General features: G+C 38.5%; 5 protein-coding genes across 5 annotated transcripts; 4 read left to right on the top strand and 1 right to left on the bottom strand.

The window, feature by feature from the left end:
* On the top strand, positions 1,750-2,979 carry LOC18772562 (protein NRT1/ PTR FAMILY 5.5). The gene has a single exon (XM_020565881.1). The coding sequence runs from the start codon at positions 1,750-1,752 to the stop codon at positions 2,977-2,979; it is 1,230 nt and encodes a 409-aa protein (XP_020421470.1).
* On the top strand, positions 3,208-6,595 carry LOC18772545 (26S proteasome non-ATPase regulatory subunit 7 homolog A). The gene is made up of 10 exons (XM_007205542.2): positions 3,208-3,603; positions 3,937-4,029; positions 4,147-4,228; positions 4,452-4,548; positions 4,691-4,766; positions 4,906-4,964; positions 5,115-5,237; positions 5,364-5,421; positions 5,523-5,608; positions 6,218-6,595. The coding sequence occupies exons 1-10, from the start codon at positions 3,417-3,419 to the stop codon at positions 6,287-6,289; spliced, it is 933 nt and encodes a 310-aa protein (XP_007205604.1). The 5' UTR covers positions 3,208-3,416; the 3' UTR covers positions 6,290-6,595.
* LOC18775417 (putative tRNA (cytidine(32)/guanosine(34)-2'-O)-methyltransferase) lies at positions 7,083-10,100 on the top strand. The gene is made up of 9 exons (XM_007205525.2): positions 7,083-7,723; positions 7,811-7,860; positions 7,952-8,060; positions 8,174-8,234; positions 8,331-8,383; positions 8,590-8,682; positions 8,820-8,883; positions 9,274-9,381; positions 9,602-10,100. The coding sequence occupies exons 1-9, from the start codon at positions 7,553-7,555 to the stop codon at positions 9,841-9,843; spliced, it is 951 nt and encodes a 316-aa protein (XP_007205587.1). The 5' UTR covers positions 7,083-7,552; the 3' UTR covers positions 9,844-10,100.
* Positions 10,641-12,326, bottom strand: LOC18772049 (josephin-like protein). The gene has a single exon (XM_020566579.1). The coding sequence runs from the start codon at positions 11,206-11,208 to the stop codon at positions 10,804-10,806; it is 405 nt and encodes a 134-aa protein (XP_020422168.1). The 5' UTR covers positions 11,209-12,326; the 3' UTR covers positions 10,641-10,803.
* Positions 14,088-18,717, top strand: LOC18772146 (sulfoquinovosyl transferase SQD2). The gene is made up of 11 exons (XM_007204987.2): positions 14,088-14,844; positions 15,905-15,971; positions 16,175-16,245; positions 16,352-16,469; positions 16,597-16,670; positions 16,812-16,867; positions 16,949-17,032; positions 17,165-17,252; positions 17,341-17,418; positions 17,832-17,888; positions 18,015-18,717. Exons 1-11 carry the CDS (start codon positions 14,480-14,482, stop codon positions 18,514-18,516), a joined length of 1,560 nt encoding a protein of 519 aa, XP_007205049.1. The 5' UTR covers positions 14,088-14,479; the 3' UTR covers positions 18,517-18,717.

Genomic DNA, 19,815 nt, shown 5'->3' with positions numbered 1-19,815 from the left:
ACAAAACTGATTCCTCTAATTCCTAACTAGCTAAATCAGAAGTTAGAAACTAAAGTTAAAATACAAAGAAAAGAATCAGAGTAAGAAGGAAGAAGACGGCGAGACCTTACCGTAGGAGAGATGATGGTGGAGAAAAGGGATGAGGATGGGAGTGGCAGTCGATTGAAAGGGAAGCTGCTCCGCTGCTCTACTTGTCCAAGGAAAAGTCTTTGTTAACTTATTACTTTTATAATATGCCTTGATTAATTAACTAATTTATTAGTCTTTGTTAACTCATTACTTTTGAGTGGCACTATTACAACGTGTGTATAAATAGAACGAGACTGAGAATCTACTATAAGTGCTTTTATTCAAGTAGACTATCACTCGTGGAAGTGGAAAAACTAGTTGTGCCCAAGTTACCTTCCTCTCTTTTTCATTTCTTCTTTAAAATAAATTTACTTCTATTTTGAAGTTCCAGTCAATGAATTTCCAATATCATATTGAAGTTTTTGGCTATAAAGCTTCCTCAATTGAACGAGAAAGAAGAGAGTGAAGGAAGTTTTTGAAGTTCAACTCATCTTTGTGATCTACTTCTTCTCTCTTTTTCTCCGCTTTCCTCCACCTCGAGGCGTCATACCTACGTACGCTCCTAGAAAAGTCGTCTGTAAGTACTTTTGAGAGCACCCGATGGAGGTTTACTAAGGCGGAGATCACTAATAAGTCATACCATTCACTACTTCTTATATTAATCCTATTCTAGATCCACTAACAGTAGTATAATTGATACATAATTAACATTTTAATTTCTTTAATTTTGCTTTCCTTGTGCTTCAATTGCAGTTCTGTCGGGGGCGGATATAGTGGCTGCATATGCCATTTGGACATTCGTTAACCGATGTATGGGATCTCAGTGTTACACAGGCAGCTGGGATTTTCAACTTGTATTATGGCATCATCAACATAATGCCACTTTTCACGCAACATATTGTGGATGCTTTCCTGGGCAACTATCGGATGCTCATGATCTCCAGTACTTATGCTTTCGTCGCGGTAAGTTTCTTCCACTCCAGCTCAATTCCTCTTTGGTATCTTGGCCAGATACTAGTGGCATTTATATATACGAGCCCTGCCATTTGGATCGATGTTATATATTTTATTTTACAAACTGAGTTTTACAATTTTTTATAATAAAAAAATATCTGAAAGTCCTTCAGATTTTGAAGGTGTTTATCTCATACTTATATAAGTAAATGTATAACATTTTGTTCTTATGGTTTTCATTCACCAAAGACAATTGGTAAGCTTTCGAATCTTTCAATTTTAAAGCCTTTCAGATATATATATATATATATATATATATATATATATATATAAGATTTCAAGTCGAAGTACACCAGTCTCACATTACATAACCAAAAAGATCACCATCCCTTCATAACTTCAATAGTATTTATTTCTTGCGGATAAGCCCCACACTAACCATTTTAACTCGAAATTTTTGGGTTTGTCAGTCATAATCGATATTAATTCACATATTATAATATAAGTGAATGACACGACACATAATTAATATTTCATAAATCTAAAATATACCATTAATAAATGGATACATGTGCAATATAACACAATTCTCAGCATGTTATTGGTAAGCATATGCATAGATATACTTATGATCATATAATTTTTGGGGATTAATGCAGGGTTTTGGTGCTTTGGCACTATCAACACCGCCAATGCTTGGGTGGGCAACAGGTACATGCACCGTATATGAGGCGGAGTGCCTTAGGGCCAGTCCAAAAGATCCTGTTCTACATAGCGCTACCTCTAATAGCCGTTGGAATCACTGGTCAAGCAACCTCTTTAGTGCAGCTCGCCCATGACGAGAGACCACAATGGCTTGGCCCTCTCACATTCACTGCTCCAATAACCTCGCTGGTCCAATCCGCCCACGACCAGACTACACCAGAATCAGGCATTTCCTCTTCAACGGTAATGATGGCCCAACTAACCGCGTTATTGCGATCCGCCCGCGGCCAGACACCAGAATCCGATGGCCCCTTCGTCTTCACCCCGGGAATGCGCGGCCTTGCTCTCGCCGCAGTCTGCATACTCGGTTATGTAACCTCTTGGTTGATTAAATATGGCGTCTCTGCCCTAGTTATCATAATGGCAGCATTTAGTTTCGCGGCGCTGTCACCTTGTTCTTCCAAACGTGTTAAAGCACAAGGGGTTCCTGTGAAGTGGAAAGAAACCAAAAACATCCTGTTGGTGACGCTTGTAGGCGCCTTGTTCGTGGCGATGAGCGTTGTGTCCGCTATTGGAAACACTTACTTCGTTCTGCAAGCGAGTCACTTGAACCAGAAGGTTTGGTTCGTGAAGTTTCCTCTTCCCATTCTTCTGTTTGCGTATAACGAAGCCAGATCAAAGTTTGGGGGGTTAAAACGGTCTGTCGTTGCCATCTCCATCGGGCTCGCAGCGTCAATGGTGGTTTCGAGTCTGTGTTGTGTCGTAGCTGCGCTGGTGGAAGCTCGAAAGCTGGCCGTGGTTAAGAGCTCCGGTTTGATAGACTTGCCCGAAGAAACAATTCCTATGAGCATGTTCTGGCTGGTTCCACAGTTTGTTCTGCTTGGGTGCGCTGATGGGATTTTTCGTAGGGCAATCGGTTCTCTGTACATGGTGGCATTGATATCTGATGAGGAGGCTAAAAATCTGGAAGCATCGAAAGTCCTGCAGTGCCAGTACGCGGGTTTCTATGATATGGCTGTTTATGGAGTGGGAGTTATGGGCAGCGTGTTATCGGTTCTTGTGGTGGGTGAGATAAGCGCAGAGGGGGGGAAGATCAATTGGTTTCAGCACACCCTAAACACAAGTCGTTTGGATAATTACTACTGGACCTTGGCTGCCTTGGTTGCAATCAATCTGCTGATATTCTTTGTTTTGGCCGCATGCTGTGGTGCCTGTTTTTATGTGGTTTCAAGGTTCAAGGATGCGAAATAAGTTCCGAGTTTAAATCTCAAGCATCTATAAACAAACTCTAACTCAAAAATATCAATGCGATAATGCGCTACCGAAACACAAGTCATGGAGGTAGAACATTTTTTTTGATAACTTATTTAAAAAAAAAAAAATTATTCTAAAGGTTTTATAATACCTTTAATATTACTTTAGTGATTTAGAAATTTTTTTTTTTAAAAAAAAGTAAAATGGTTTTACTTATACAAATAATAAAAACTCAGTTGCGCGCTGGTACGCACCGTATCAAGCACCGTGTTATGCGCTGACTCATTTTGGTCAACCCATCGGACGGTATTTGGCGCCTTATTGCCTGAATTCCCAATAGCTCGTACCATCTTCTTTGGGTTTTACTCTTTCTCGGAGGGTTTTAGACAGAAGAAAAATCCGAATATCATCAGAGCACAGATCGAAATATCGCCATGGACGTTATCAAGACGCAGCAAGTATCGGCGAGGCTCATCGAGAAGGTGATAGTTCACCCACTTGTTCTGCTCAGCATCGTCGACAACTACAACCGAGTCGCCAAGGACACTCGCAAGCGAGTCGTCGGCGTTCTACTCGGAAGCACTTACAAAGGCGTCGTCGACGTCTCCAACAGCTACGCAGGTCCGATAATCTCAATGCCCTCACTTGATTTTACCGCATTATTGATCTTTTGCCCAAATCCCCATTTTTACTTCTTTGTTAGGTTTTGATCCGGAAATTTGTTGAATTGATTGTAGATTCGGAGATTTTGAAATTTTTAGGGTTTTGTGGAATCTAAATCGACAGTAGTTTCGTGATTCGAATTGGGGTTATTGTTTTATTCTCCGTATGAGTGATTTGATTTGGGGTTAGGGTTTGCACAATAGGGCCAACGCATTTGGGCTTCATTTTACAGTGGTTGAAGATTGAGCTTGAAATTGACATGTTTCTAACTGTTTCATTTTTAATGTTCAGTGCCCTTTGAAGAAGATGATAGAGACCCTAGTATTTGGTTTCTTGACCACAACTACCATGAAGCGATGTTCTCTATGTTCAAGAGGATCAATGGTAACTTCTCGTCAACTTTTATGTAAATATGGACACTGGCTCTGTTTTCCTTCCCTCGCCCTTCTCTTCTTGGAGTTGTTAGTAATCTCTGTAAAATGAATATCTGTTACATTTCAGCCAAGGAGCACGTCGTAGGTTGGTATAGCACTGGGCCGAAACTACGGGAGAATGATCTGGATATTCACAGTTTATTCCACAAGTAAGATCATGTAAATCAGTATATGCGTGCATGTAGCTGCATTGTGCATTGTACCCCGCATATGCTTTCCTTCTTCTCTCTTTACTACGGTCCTCATGTGATTCTATTCAATGCATGTCATTTAGATTAATGAATAAATATATTATATAATATATATTCTCTTGGCAAGCTGGGGATACTTGCTTTTACTTTGTTTGTATATCAAGTTCCTTATGGTATGCAGCTATGTACCAAATCCAGTCCTGGTCATTATTGATGTCCAGCCTAAGGAGCTGGGAATACCCACCAAAGCCTACTATGATGTCGAAGAAGTTAAAGAGGTAATGGGTTTACATGTTCTTAGCTGGCTACTATCCCTGATTAAAAATGTGGAGGAACGTAGTTGTTTGTTTCTACATTCCCGACAAGCTATTCCATATAGCCTCCCATGCAGCTAATGTAAAGGCTTGATAATACTTACAGAATGCAACTCAGAAAAGCCAGAAGATTTTTGTCCACGTGCCCTCTGAAATTGCGGCTCATGAGGTTGAGGAAATTGGTATGTCATTGTACATTTTCTTGTTAACACTTTTCTCTGTTCGAAATGGTAGAAAAGATAACCTGATTTTGTTTTTTCTCCTCTAGTGTAGTTCAAAATCCTAATATATTGATTATGTTCTTTTGTTATTTATCAACAGGAGTGGAACACTTACTAAGGGATGTGAAGGATACAACCATCAGCACCCTTGCAAATGAGGTTCTTCAATTCAAGTTTTCCTTTTTCTTTGGGGGCATCTTTTTTACTTTCAACTACAGAGAAAACCTTGAGAATTGAATCCTTATTAATGTTAAAGCATCTGCATTATAATGAAGTGGAAGGAATGTATTTACCTTTTTTTATTTACAGGTTACTGGAAAACTTACCGCTCTAAAGGGTTTGGATGCACGGTTACGAGAAATACGCAGTTACCTAGATCTTGTCATTGATGAGAAGCTTCCACTAAATCATGAGATACTTTACCATTTGCAGGTACACTTTTCATTTCTTATTTACTCTCTCGCTAGCTACCTCGTTCTTCCTGCATACCTCACTTTGTTTATGGGTTTAATTTTAGCATAAATTAGTCATATTAAGAATTTTTATGTTGAATTTCAGGACGTATTCAATCTACTTCCAAATCTCAATGTGGCAGAGTTGGTCAAGGGGTTTTCAGGTATACAAGCAAAAATATCTAGTGTGTGCAGGTCCTAATAATTTAGATTGCTCTTCTGTTTAATTTAGGCTTTCTGATTTATCTTTCCCTTCTCTATGCAGTAAAAACAAATGACATGATGTTGGTTATATATCTTTCATCTCTCATCCGAAGCGTCATTGCCCTCCACAACTTGATCAATAACAAGGTAACCATGCTCTTTCTAACTCCTCCTGTTCTATTGACCAGAAGCAGAGAACAGCATCAGAAAGGTTTTGAATATAGTTCTGAGTGTTGCGGATCCCCTTATATCTCCCTCCCTTTTTGGCTCTCTCTGAGCTGCACATAAGAAACACCGTGTAGGAGTCCAGTACCACCTGTTAAGGTTCTGTTTTGCTGGCATACATTGTTGGTTGCTGTACATAAGCAAGCAAAAAAAAAAAAGTGTGAACAGTCAACTCCGTGCAAGATTTTGGTTTCCTTTAATTTGTTCCTAACTATGCAAATAAAAGTATGAAGCTATTCTTCTTAAAAAGGAAAAATATGAAACTATTAAACTATTATTCCCGTGAACGCCCTCCTTCCCTCTCCCCCAGTAGGAGATGCTGTCCTCACCATTGTGCCTCTTGACAGATGATAATTAGAATACGCTACCCTAGATTGGAATTTTAAAAGTTGGGAATGTGATAGTATACTCTCCCTTGAACCTCTTTAATTAATGAGAATTAGTGTTATGACGTTTAGAATTGAATTCAAATTCTAGCCTTCTGGCAGATTAACTGTGTGTCTCTATGATTTTGTCATATCTGTTTTACAGATGCTAAACAAAGAACACGAGAAAGCTGAGGATGCAAAGCCAGCAACGGCCCCATCTGTTGCTGGAAGCTGAAAACCATTATTTGCTGGTGATTGGGGTTTCAGCGGTTGTGAACAGTGCTCTAAGCTTTCGTCTTGTAGCCAATTTGATCTGCCACTTTTGAGGCCTTTATTGAAGATTTTGTATTCTCAATATTGACAGGATTTGCAGGTTGAGATATTTTGTCATTGATTTGTTATACAATGTCGGAACAGTTTTAGATTTTAGTACCATGCTTAATTGCATGGTACGTGTAGTCCTGATAAAATTTCCCGATTTGTATGTGAAAGAACCCCTTTTGCTCTTTTTACTGCACAAGAAAAGTGCAGTGTTTTATTATTTTTGCTATTTTTTCTTTAAAATAAGCAAATAAAGTTGTCCCTAAATTTAAAATTTAGTTGTGAGAGATAAATGAGAGATGTTGCATCCATTCCCAATCCCAACCTATATGATGTTTATGCGGAATGATTAAAATGATTGGATTAGTAAACATCCCATTGGATAATTTATGTTCACTTTGATGACGGATTAATAAACGTCCCATTAAGATGACCAAGAAAGAGCATTTGATGAATGGGCTTGGTGGTTAGATTTCCTGGATGGTGTTGAGCCCCGTCTCTCTTCTTCATGTGTATCCATAATCTCTCTTCTTTCTCGTTCAGCTTCTTCTTCTAATTCAATTTTTAGCAAATGAAGATGGGTGTCTTTTCCAGAACGACAGAAGAAAGAGGTGGTGTTACCCGTTTAAAATTGGGGGTGGTGTTTGCCCTTAGAAAGAGGGCTGTCGTTACCGTCAATTTGGGGAAAAAAGTCGTACCTGATGTGGCCTATCCACAAGCATTATATTATTTGAATGTTCTAGATTTTGCAAAATGCAGACAAATGCATAGATTCTAAATTCAGAGGCTCAGGATTCCGTTCAACTTCAACCAAAGCTAGTTTAGGCTAAGTTCCAAATACAACCAAACAAAAAATGAAAAATAAAAAAAAAAAAGTTTCCGACAAAGAAACTACATGTCGTTGAGTTGATACTCTCGAAATGAAACGGCACACCGTTATTTGCACATCTTCCTCACACAAACCCATGGTGGAAGCACGGCCACTTAGCCCTGGCCTCTGGTAAAAGCAAAAAGTTAGAAACGAATCAGTGGAGGAGGGTTTAGGGTTTTGCGACACTGCGTGTTGGAGCACGGCCAATTTCTGAAATTCCTAACTCCATTGATTCTGTGAAATCAAAGAAGCTGAAAGAACACATTGAGGGAATAGCAGCAGATTAGTAGTTATTGTTAAAGAGAGATGGGGAAAGCTTCAAGGGATAAGAGGGATATATACTATCGAAAAGCAAAAGAAGAAGGTTGGCGTGCTCGCAGTGCCTTCAAGCTTCTTCAGATTGACGAGGAATTCAACATATTTGACGGAGTGAAGCGGGTCGTCGATCTTTGTGCTGCCCCTGGTAGCTGGAGTCAGGTACTGATATTGATTTTGATTGCCCTTTTGCTATTTTACTGAAAACCCAATTCCCAGTTCCTAATTTTGATGCGTATTGTGGTTTAGGTTTTGAGTAGGAAATTGTATCTCCCAGCAAAGAGTTCATCAGATTCTAAGTAAGTTGTCAACTACTGCTTATACTAGTAGTATAGCTATTCTTCTTAGTAAACCAAGACCCTAACTTTCTCTTTTTATCGATATTTTCAGGGATGGTGATGTGCCCCTTATTGTAGCTATTGATTTGCAGCCCATGGCTCCAATTGAAGGTGTTATTCAAGTGCAGGGTGATATAACTAATGCTCGAACCGCTGAAATCGTAAGGATCAGCTACATTTCTACTTCCCTAGCTTTACATTTTTCTTTCTTTTTGTATATGGTGATGTGTATTGGCATCCATTTTTTTATCTGACTTTTTGTTGACCCTTTTAGGTCATCAGACATTTTGATGGTTGCAAGGCTGACCTGGTTGTGTGTGATGGTGCTCCAGATGGTATGCTGACATTTTTAGTTTCATGGTCCATCTTCTTGTTACTGCTTTCGTTTATAATTACTATTTTCTTAAGCTTTACTTTATTTTGATTTGCAGTTACTGGCCTTCATGACATGGATGAATTCGTTCAGTCCCAGCTGATACTAGCAGTAAGTGTCCTGTAAGTCTGTACAAGGCAATACATCATCATATTTTTGCATGAAAGTTACCTGATTTAGAAGGAATATAAAATACACGTGGTTCCTGTGCTCGTTATTCTACATCACATTCTATCTTTCTGACCTAAATTTGTCTAAAATTTGTTATGCTTGAACTTTGTATTATATTGACACCAGCTGGTGGATCTTCCTTGCAGGGTTTGACGATTGTTACTCATGTACTTAAAGAAGGTGGAAAATTTATTGCAAAGATATTCCGTGGAAAAGATACAAGTCTTCTCTACTGCCAGGTAGTTTTTAAGCTTCCATATTTGGGTGCCTAATAAAAATTGTTAAAAATATATATTTCTGCAGTTCTTTTATTTGTAAGATGAACCATGACTTCCATTGAATTAATTCCCTGGTTATTTTGCTGATTTTGTTGCAGCTGAAACTATTCTTCCCCTTAGTGACTTTTGCAAAACCAAAAAGTAGTCGCAATTCCAGCATAGGTAACAGATTGGGCTTCATTTTGTTTTTCTTGGCAGTTTACATTCTCAGTTCTTTTCAATCCCTACTAATCCAGTACATTTGCCATGAAATAGGATCAATCATCTTGTCAACTCTTTCTTAATTAAAATTGGCTAAATTAATAAAGAATCCTGGTAATTTCTTAAGGTTGTATGGGCAATCGAGTTAAAATACAATTCTGTTCTAGATATACAAATGCTGCATGAAATGAGCAGACTGATCTGAATTCCATTTGATATTCGAATCCCCCTCCTTTCAGAGGAGCATAGGCATGTGCACGATAACACTTACAAAATGCTGAAAATTTAACATGACATTGTTGGACTGCTTCTACTGTGTCCAAACTAATGCTGGTACTATTTATCATACAGAGGCATTTGCAGTTTGTGAGAATTATTCTCCTCCTGATGGATTCAACCCTAAGGATCTGCATCGTCTCCTAGAAAAGGTGGGAAGTCCCTCAGGAGCAGATGATCTAGGTATGTAAAATCTTCTACATTGAGATATGCGGAGACTCTTATATTCACAAAGTTACAATATCGATGGGCATTCTTATAATTCTTTATGCTTGATGGTCTGAGTCTGACAAACAGTCACAATTCAAATATAGATCAACAGCTCCAACTTCTTTTGAATTTTGAATAAGTTACTTGTTCTGAAATTGCAGTATTGACTTCATTGCATGGTTTAACTTTGCAGATTGCAGTAGTGGGTGGTTGGAAGGGCCAAATAAGGTGTATATTCCATTTCTAGCTTGCGGTGACCTCAGCGGATATGACTCTGACCGTTCATATCCCCTACCTAAAGATGCCCAGGGAACTTACCGGAGCTTGGATCCCATACAGCCCCCAATAGCCCCTCCTTATAAGAGAGCTCTAGAAATGAAGAAAGCTTCCAGCCAGGGCATCACAGAGCTTGAGAAGCCTTCTTTGGAGTCATAAACGCGGTCATTTATACGCAGGATCAAACAACTTAGGGATCCTTAGATATCTAATTTAAACTACAGATGGGCTTATGTCCCAAATTTTTAGCCAATTATTCATCCCTTTCTTGTTGTAACAGTGTGTATGTCTCACAATATCTGATTAATCTTGATATAACTATAATCTTTCTGAGATTGGAAATGATATCATGTGGTGTTCAAATATCAGTAGACAAGATGCTCTTTACACTTCCATTGGAAGCAATTTAATGATAAGGTGGCTTTCGATTGTGTGCTTTTGTGCTCCTAATTCCTAGGGTCACTCGAATATACAGGGCAAATTGAGCTCTACTTTGTTGGGTCAAAAGATTGAGATGAAGTAGATGTAAAAAGTGGTATATTCGTTGAGTTGAACAATAGTGGTCCTGAGACAGCAACCTGTGAATTCTGGTAAGGTAAAAAGAGGTACGCGACTCTAGGTCCACAGCCCATCCTGCCCTCAGAGAATTGTCAGCATCCATGAATTGGTAACTTGGTATCATGTTTGGTACTGGTAAAATATTCGACAGCTTATACTTTCAACTTGAAGAATAAGCACAGTAATTTCGAATTAGTCTTAAAAGATCGAATCTTCAGATTTTGGTAAACTTTGTGGCAAGGTGATGTGAATTATGCTCTTACTGGCATTTGTTAACATACCATGTTAAGAGTATTAATTTACTAATCGGTTAAACCCTCGTATACGAACAGGTTAGAGACTATATATATGTATTATGTAATCAGCGATTACCTAAAATAAAATTAAGAGAAACCATGTAACAAAATTCACACCAGAAGGTGTGATTTGCACTCATTATGTATCTTTCTACATGTTACAGATAAATTTTTCATGCAAACAACCATAAACTAAGCTCTCTTTTTTTCTTCTTCTTTTTCCTTTTGTATGAACATTAATGTAATATATTCTACAAATCTCTAATTAACAAGAATTTGAAGTAACAGAATTGCTCCTCTGCAAAGAAGCAGCAGAGTTCAAGAACTCGATGCAGTCCTCTAAAGCTTCGGCTCGATGAGACTCGATGGGATCAGATACAGAGCGTGACCTTGTCAAGTGGTTGGAGGAAGACACCTTCCTTGAAGTCCTCTTTCTTGCAGATATAATACACACAGCTCTGGCCACCTTAGCCCTGAGTGTGCGTAGTAATTTGATGGGTGCAGGGAGTTCTGTTGTATCTTTGAGCAGCCTGAAAGCCCAAATTCCAGTGACCCTGTTCCTGCTTCCACCTACTCTGGTGCCATTGTCACCGCTCTGTTTCAGATACAGAATCGGCTTCTCGTTCACATCAGGACTGAAACTCACCCTCTTACTAGCTTTCCTCGACATATTCGACCGGAAAACAAAGAGAAAAAAGAGAGAGAAAAACACCAAATTTGGGAGCAGAGGAGGCAGATGGGTTGGTTATGAGGAGTATTTATGATGGATTGGTATTGAGGAAAAGAGAGAAAAGGAAAAAGAGGACACAGAATGAAAAAGAAAAAGAGAGGATTGGATTGGTTTGGTTTTTCTTGCTGGAAATGAAATGTGAGAATGGTTGTGTGTGTTTGTGTGAAAGCATATGGTGGTTTTGACTGCAAGACCAAGCAATAAGCGTTTGGTTCACGCACTCATTGGGTTGATATATGTATATATATATATATACTTGCATGAGCCATGCACATGCTGTATGTGATTAAGTAGATCATTATTAATCCGCATTCTCTGCAGGCCGGCCTTTGAACTTTGATTATAATTTGATTAATTATACTTCGCTAAAGGTGGTTATTATTACCAATCAGCTGGCACTAAGAGTAGGTATGAACAGCGGGGAAAATGAATCTACTAGTTAACTTGGAAGATTAAAATGAAAAAAGACAAAAAAAGAAAGAAAGGGTTTTGGTCAAAAGAAAATATGGAAGTGGTGGAGCCATAATAGGAAGACAAGAGTGGAGCAAGAGAGACAAGCACTTGATACTCTTCTCTTCATCAGAAGTTTTGCTTTTTAGGTGCTGCCTGCAGGGCCTACTCTCCATTTTCCTACAGTTGTCCATCAGAACTGTGGAGAGAGAGATAAAGAGAATCTGTTTGAATTTTTGAGAGTTTGAGAGAGAGAGAGAGAGAGGAGCATAGATTTGGGTTTGGCGTGAATATGAGGGAACTTTTACTTTCTTTTCTCTTCTTTTTTAACCTCTTTGGCCGAGAGAGAAAATTCCTGTGTCGCAGAATCTGTTTGCTGCATTGGTTCTTTTGACTGGGGGTGACAAGAAAAAGGCTTCCCAGTTCCCAATAAATGTGGATTTTGCATATTCAGTCAAGAACTCACTCTTTTTTTTTTTTTTCTGTACTATATATAAATAGTCTATGCAGAGATCTTTTCCTGCTAATGTGGGTCTTCCACTGATGTTTCCTCCATGAATTCTTCATTCTTGTATGAAATCAACATTTCACGTTTTGGGTTCGAACTTATCTCCTTTGAATCATGACCTGTTGGAATATATGTCACTTTTTATTCCTAGCCTTGGCAGTCATTGCATTATGGAAGAAAGGAGATTGGTTTGAGGTTCTCCTGTTCAAAGATTGATTATTAAGATGCTGCTGATATCATAGGGGTAGGGGCCTAGGTCCTCTTGGCCGCGTGAATTGTACAGATGTCATGTTATCTCCAACTCAGGTCCATGGACACATTCTTCTTTTTTCGGTCGAAATCTATGGACACATTCAAGTATGATGCTTTATCTCAAAAGATATCGATACAACTTAGAAAGAAATATCACTTAACTAACCCTTTCGAGAGAATCTCTTTATTTTTTAATCTAAAACAATTGTATTCGATCCACAAATCATAACAATAGATACCTTGGTGGACCTCACCTAAGTAGACTTGACATCAAGTTGCCAAAAGATGCATAATTGCAAACATACAACACTTTAGGGTTTCGATTCCCTCCATGGGCCTGCCTGACTTCCATCTAAGTTGGGCTAATCATTAAACATTTTAATGTTTTTTTAAAAAGTATATCACATTCGATTTCAGAGGGCCATAGTTTGATGGGCTCCAAGCTCATCTCCATGCACTTCATACACAAGTTCATTTCTGCAGAGGACAGAATGCAACATGTAATGTGTTACCAAGCATATTTCTTACGACTCTCATGCTATCCCAAGTTTTGTTTTCTTCACCTAAAGGGAAAGCCTTGCCAAACAGAAAAACCCCAAACTCAGTTTGAAGTTGCTTTCAAGCAACTTGTTTGATTGTGTTATGATCTCCTAATTTAATATCTACCAGCATATCTCCATACGTATCAAATTTGTAATAATGACTAAGACCACTTAAAAAATTAAGATAATCCTTGTTTTGAAGTTGGATTGGTTCAACATATTTGGGTGCCACTTGAGAAATCGAATAAACAATAAAAGGATATTCAAAAGAATATGTTATGATACTCATTGAACAATAGAATTAAGGGGTATTCAAGCAAAATGGGTTAAGCTAAAAGCTTTATTTAACATAACAATATTAACACAAGGGTTAGAACTATGACATATCGAATCGACATTAAGAAAATAAAAATATTAAACTATATTTGTTTTCTATCTTCTATGATTCGGAATGACCTTGTGCATATAAACGGCTTACACTACATTTTCTTATTAAAATATTCGATCAGATTGTTCTAAAAGAAGTCATATTTCAGGGCCTCTAGAATGAATCGTTGAAGCAAATGAGCAGCCATCAGCCTAAAGAATGATGAATAATTGAAGCAAACGAGCAGTGTGGAGGGACAGAGTAGCTGCCTAAACGTCGTGAAAATGCCAGTTGTATAAAAAGTACGAGCAGAAGAAGTGCACGTAGGATAATTGGGTATGCATGCCAAACAGAGACAAATGAGCATTTTACATTTCAGATTTCATAGTGTAATGCACATCAGTAAATCCAAATTTTTACACTCCAAGTTTTCACCTAGTTGTCAAAAGTTAAAAAAAAAAACAGTAAATCCAAAAATTTGGTTGGAATATTGGTGGGGACCCTTTTTGTTTGGTATTGGTACTATGCTATTACTTAAATGGAGATGATGAGATGCTAGATGGATGTGAAATGTGAAATCTAAGCAATGTTTTACAGTTTGACTGACAAATAGCTAATCCAATATTCAGACCATTAAATTATGGGTCCTTTTTTTAAAGCTCAATTTTCTCCTAAAAATTAAATTGTGTAAAGAATTTTTCTTCTTTATTCCTTTTTTTTTTTGCTTGTCCAATTGTGCAACTTAAAAGATAGATATGCACGAAATTGACCACAGAGAAGAATGTGAGAAATTAGAAAGGAGGAAGAAAGATTCAACTCAAGTTCTCAACATATCAAGCCAATACGGAATAGGGGCATATATTGAGAGAGCTTCCATTTGATACCACCATGAAAGAATATCCATTGCCAAAGTCCTTCAAGGTCTTCTAGATTCCTTTGCACATAATTCATCCCATCTTCCACATGCACCCACCTGTTTGATGATATTCCTTAATCCCATGGAATATATCCCTCAAGTTTTCTAACAGAAGCCCCTTCAAGTGTTATACCTCCATACAATTTATATTACAATTTACACTACACTCAATCATCATGGTGACCTGTGCTTCTCTCTCTATAAATCCCTCTCTCTCTCCTCCCTCTTTTTCCACAGCTACCCAATCATCTTTTTCCTCTGCCTTTTGTCATTCTCCATCCCCTGCTTTCCTTAGATTCCCAAGCTACCATTCGTCAAGAACAAAACCCAGTAGCCTTTACGGTCAAGGTGTTTGCTTTTGTTACTCTGAGAGGTCAAGGGGTTTGAGGGAAAGTAGAAAACTTGAGTTTAAAGCCAGCAATATGACTATTACAGAGGTCGAACAAGAAGAAGAGGAAGAGGCTCCTCCTCCTTATGTTGATTCAGAGATAAACTCAAGACCTCGCCGCATTGCTCTCTTTGTGGAGCCTTCTCCCTTTGCGTGAGTCTCCACTGTTTTGCTACTATGACTTTTTTCGTATAAATTATTTTTTTGGGAAGTTGAACTTTATGGTTTAGCTTCGCTACATCTTCAATTTTGAGATACCCGTCTTATTACAATGCTTAAAATTGTTGCCTTTAGCTATGGACGTTTATGTTTTTAAGCCTTTCTAAGTGAAGTTTGTGTCTTTAGGTAGTGTCATTGACTCTGGGTTTGGATCTAATCTGGTTTAGCCATAACTAATATTGCGTTTGATGAAATGATATGATGGTGTCGTTTTAGCTATATGACATTTGTGTTTCCTTTGAAGATTATACATCAGCTAGTAGCTTTAGCTAAAATATGGTTATTTTGTTTTTGATTGATGCCGAATGAAGTGTTAAGACCATAACTTTTGCTGCTGTTTTAACTGGTAGGTTTAGCTCAGCTTTGATTTATGGGGTGCCTAATGATTTAGTGGCTCTTTCCAATGGTAAAGTAATCTAGTGTGCTACGCCAGCTGCTATCGGGCTTGGTGGTTTTTCCATTCTGGCTTGGTTATTTTTCCATTCTGGCATGGCATTTGGCGTTCTTGGGATCGTTTTTTTAATGAGTATTGGCTAGTTTTGTTGCTTAGCTTTTAAGTTTTGTTTTTATTTGGTCAATATTTGTGGGTTAACATTTGGCCGTCATAAGTGGGATCTTGATTTTAGCTTTATCTCTGTCCACTTATTGGGTGAAGTCGAGGGTGTTACTTGTTACTGCTGGCAAGTTAAGGCTAATTTAGCTGCTATGACCCTGAATGCTGTTGTCCTGAGTTTATTATGTGGTTTCCTAGTATTTATGTGTTGATAATTAAGCTTTTTCAACAACCAGTTCTGTTACATCTTCCGGCAGCTTGTCGTTCGTGTGTTGTCATGTACGAGGCATCCTGTATTTTTTGGGCTTCAGTTGTGATATTATAGATTGCTTGGTTGCCAATCATCTAATAGTTCACTATCAACGGGTTGCATGATTCAGCTGATATGAAATAGAAGGGGTTGCATATTGAAAGTATTTCCTTGTTCTGTTTTTCTTGCAGATATGTGTCAGGTTATAAAAATCGGTTCCAGAATTTCATTAGGTACTTGCGTGAAATGGGGGATGAGGTAAAATTGTCTATATCTTCACACTTTTCTATTATATTGACTATGGATGTCCTTAATTGAACCCGCATTAGTGAGAATGGACTTCCTGGCTAAATTGGCAGTCAAGTTGGCTTATTTAAACTTTAAGGTTATAAAGTTTTCTTTAAATTCCAAGATTCCTTTGCATAACAATTGACATATTTGCTTACTGATACATGGTATAGGTGATGGTTGTGACAACACACGAGGGAGTGCCTGACGAATTTTATGGAGCAAAATTGATTGGATCCCGAAGGTAAGATTCACAGTGATCTAACTTCTAAAAGAATAGTAGACTAAAAGTAAACAAAGCATTGATTTTACTAATTCATTTCTCCCTTTCTTTTCCTTTTGTTCCTCAGCTTCCCTTGCCCCTGGTATCAGAAGGTTCCCCTTTCCCTTGCACTTAGTCCTAGAATTATTTCAGAGGTTGCTCAGTTCAAGCCTGACATTATACATGCATCCTCACCTGGAATTATGGTAAGAATTTATTTATTTCTTATTCTTCTCCTGGTAGATGGTAAATTGATTATATTTTTGTTATTATGGAGAAAGAAATAATAACAAAGAATTGAAAGATGGCTGACACTTACCAATTGAACTGTAGGTTTTCGGTGCTCTCATTATCGCTAAGTTATTATCTGTCCCTATAGTGATGTCTTATCACACTCATGTGCCAGTGTGAGTTTAATTCTTTGATTTATTCCAAGTTATCAGCATATACTATGTCAGATATGATGCCAAATTTTGATAAATCATATGGAAAAAGTAATTATATGATCATAGTGCTTAGCACTGAGCTTTCTCTCTTTTGTTATGCAGATATATCCCACGATACACCTTCAGTTGGCTGGTGAAACCTATGTGGTTGGTTATAAGTATGTTACCTTTCCTTTACAGCCTGTTGTAGTAACATGTTGACAAGAGCATATTGTTGACATTGTAGTTTGTCTTATCAGAATTTCTGCACAGAGCTGCTGATCTCACGCTAGTTCCATCAGCTGCAATCAGTAAGGATCTCCTAGAAGCTGGGGTGGCAGCAGGTGAATATAGTAAACTCATTTCATGTCTCCATCCTAGATTTCCTTTGATGAAATTGTTAACTAAATAGAAAAAATTGTGTCCATCCAGCTCAGTTTTAAACTAACCTCCTTTTCTGTATTGCTTATCTGCAGCTAATACAATCCGTCTTTGGAATAAGGGTGTTGATTCTGAAAGCTTCCATCCTCGCTTCCGTTCTCATGAAATGCGATTAAGACTGAGGTAGTACCTCTATTTGTCAATTTGTGTCTCTCTTTTTCCCATGGAGTTGGAAATTTTCTTAATTCATATATGTCGTTGTCCTGAACAGCAATGGTGAACCTGAGAAACCTTTAATTGTTCATGTTGGAAGACTTGGAGTGGAGAAGAGTTTGGATTTTCTGAAAAGGTAGTGTGCTTCTCTCTTACAAATTAGAAATCAATGGGAGTCATTTCTCTCGATTGAAAAGGTAGTAATATATAGCTTTCAAACCAACCAAGGGTATATCAAAGCACTTGAAAAGTCTTTCATTTTGGAAACCTTTTTGTTCCCCTAAATAATCATTTTGGAAACCTTCTTTCATGTTTGTTTTTACCTGTTGCTTTTCATTTTACAACATTAAAGTGACCTCAAAAGTTCATCATATATCAAGTCAGATTTATACAACCAATTAGACAATTGACGTAATTCTTGCTATGTGGAGCATTCAAGGCTAAGCCTAAACTTGGATGTTTTCATATCTTGTTGTATTCTCCTCTGATATGTACCATGCTTTTGCATAACTTGCGGCCTTTAACATATAAATCATTTTGGTTTAACAGTGTCATGGATAGGCTTCCAGAAGCACGCATTGCTTTTATTGGAGATGGACCGTACAGGTATTACTCTGCCACATGATGAAAGTCTAGAATTTTTAGGAGTAATCTTTGCGTACAAAAAAAGCTCATACAAAAATTATGTTGCAGCATATTATCTCAATCAATTGTGTGGCTTTTACTTGGCAGGGAGGACCTAGAAAAACTGTTCTCTGGCATGCCCGCAGTATTTACAGGTATGTTAGGAGGTGAAGAGCTCTCTCAGGCATATGCCAGTGGGGACGTATTCGTGATGCCTTCAGAATCAGAGACACTTGGGCTTGTTGTTTTGGAGGCTATGTCTTCAGGTATCCCCGTGGTAGGAGCTCGAGCTGGTGGAATCCCAGATATAATTCCATTAGACCAGGAGGGGAAAACTGGCTTTCTCTATGATTATGGGGATGTTGATGACTGCTTAAGAAAATTGCAGCCCCTGTTGGAGAACAAGGAACTAAGGGAAACAATCGGCCAAGCAGCACGTGAAGAAATGGAAAAATACGATTGGAAGGCAGCCACGCGAGTAATACGAAATGAACAATACAATGCTGCCATTTGGTTTTGGAGGAAGAAGCGAGCACAGTTTCTCAGACCTTTGCAATGGTTCATGAAGCGCATTTTTCCACCATCCCCACCAGAAATCAAGTGCAGGTGATAATTCAGATCCTACAGCGTTTAGCACAGAACTGGTTGTTGTAGACTTTGCATTGGGCTTCAAAAGAAGTTTGTTGGATTGCACTTGTGATCAATTGTAACTCATTTGTTGTATATATTGGACGATCAAGTAAAGTCAATTGATTTGCTCAACTGACCCTTGCAAACTTGTATATACACAAAACTGCATCATAGCCCGTTATCGTCACGTCTTACTGTGACGTTTGTAATCTTTCGACAGGCGACGTGAAATCCGTGCACGTTTTGTGTATCTAATGTGCTGTGCAAGTGCCTCATTTTTGCGCGAAAACTACTTAGATGTTAATTGGCTGAGAGTAAGTTCGAGTGTAAGTAAAGCCACTGTTTCCATGCATTTTACATGTGGCTGAGTGCCTCATCTCCTTAACTCATAGATTGGGCACTTCAGGGCCAGTGAGAGAGTATTGTAGGGATGAAAAAGCTCTGTTGTTCATTAATTGGTTCACATGCTAACGAATGAGTAGGTCTAATATAAAGCAGTAACGCATTGTTCTTGTATTGGTGGTCTATAGGCAGGAAGGGCCATGGACCACACATGGGAAAATTATCCCGGTGCATCCCCTATACCACCAAGCAGTCACATATGGCATATGGGGTTGGATTTTGATGTTTGGGTCGTTCTCAAGGGGTCAATTGCCTAGGAGATGAAGCTTTTTAGGGAAGATCGACCAATGCTAGTATAAGTCGGCAAGGCACGTTTGAGTGATTCTGAGCAGTTGATGCATTTGTGGGTATTAGTACATCCACGGCTCAGTCACTCACAAACGCATGAGCGAATGATGCTAGCATAATTCGTAGCTTCTTGTGATGCAAAACTATGAGGTGGGTTGGTGCAGTATGATTTGATAGATCCTTAAAACAGTTTACATCACTAATTTACAAACCAAATACATAGCTTGTCGAAATAGTAAAAACGAAACCCAGTAATTGTGAGAAGTGTAAGAATCTCACGTGCATTTGGATGGTTGGGAGCATTTTGCGAAACACATGTACAAAGGTACACCTGCTGCAGTTGGCACATCACTTAAAAAGTAGTGCAGCTTTTGTAAGCTTATCACTGCTGTCTGCTGCCCTCCCCATGAACACACACACACACACACAAATCGCATTTGGGATTGAATGAATGAATGGTCGAGGTTTAGATCGTTCTGACTCTCGGTCGGGTTGAGGGGTCCTTGGGATATGATTGTCTCCATCACGAGAAACACTTGCATAGGACCTAACCTAAGCCTGCTTATGTTCGTTCATATTTTGAAAAATT

The sequence above is a fragment of the Prunus persica genome, chromosome G6 (genome assembly GCF_000346465.2).
Source record: "Prunus persica cultivar Lovell chromosome G6, Prunus_persica_NCBIv2, whole genome shotgun sequence".
NCBI classification, from domain to species: domain Eukaryota; kingdom Viridiplantae; phylum Streptophyta; class Magnoliopsida; order Rosales; family Rosaceae; genus Prunus; species Prunus persica.
This window is presented reverse-complemented; position numbering and strand designations above follow the sequence as displayed.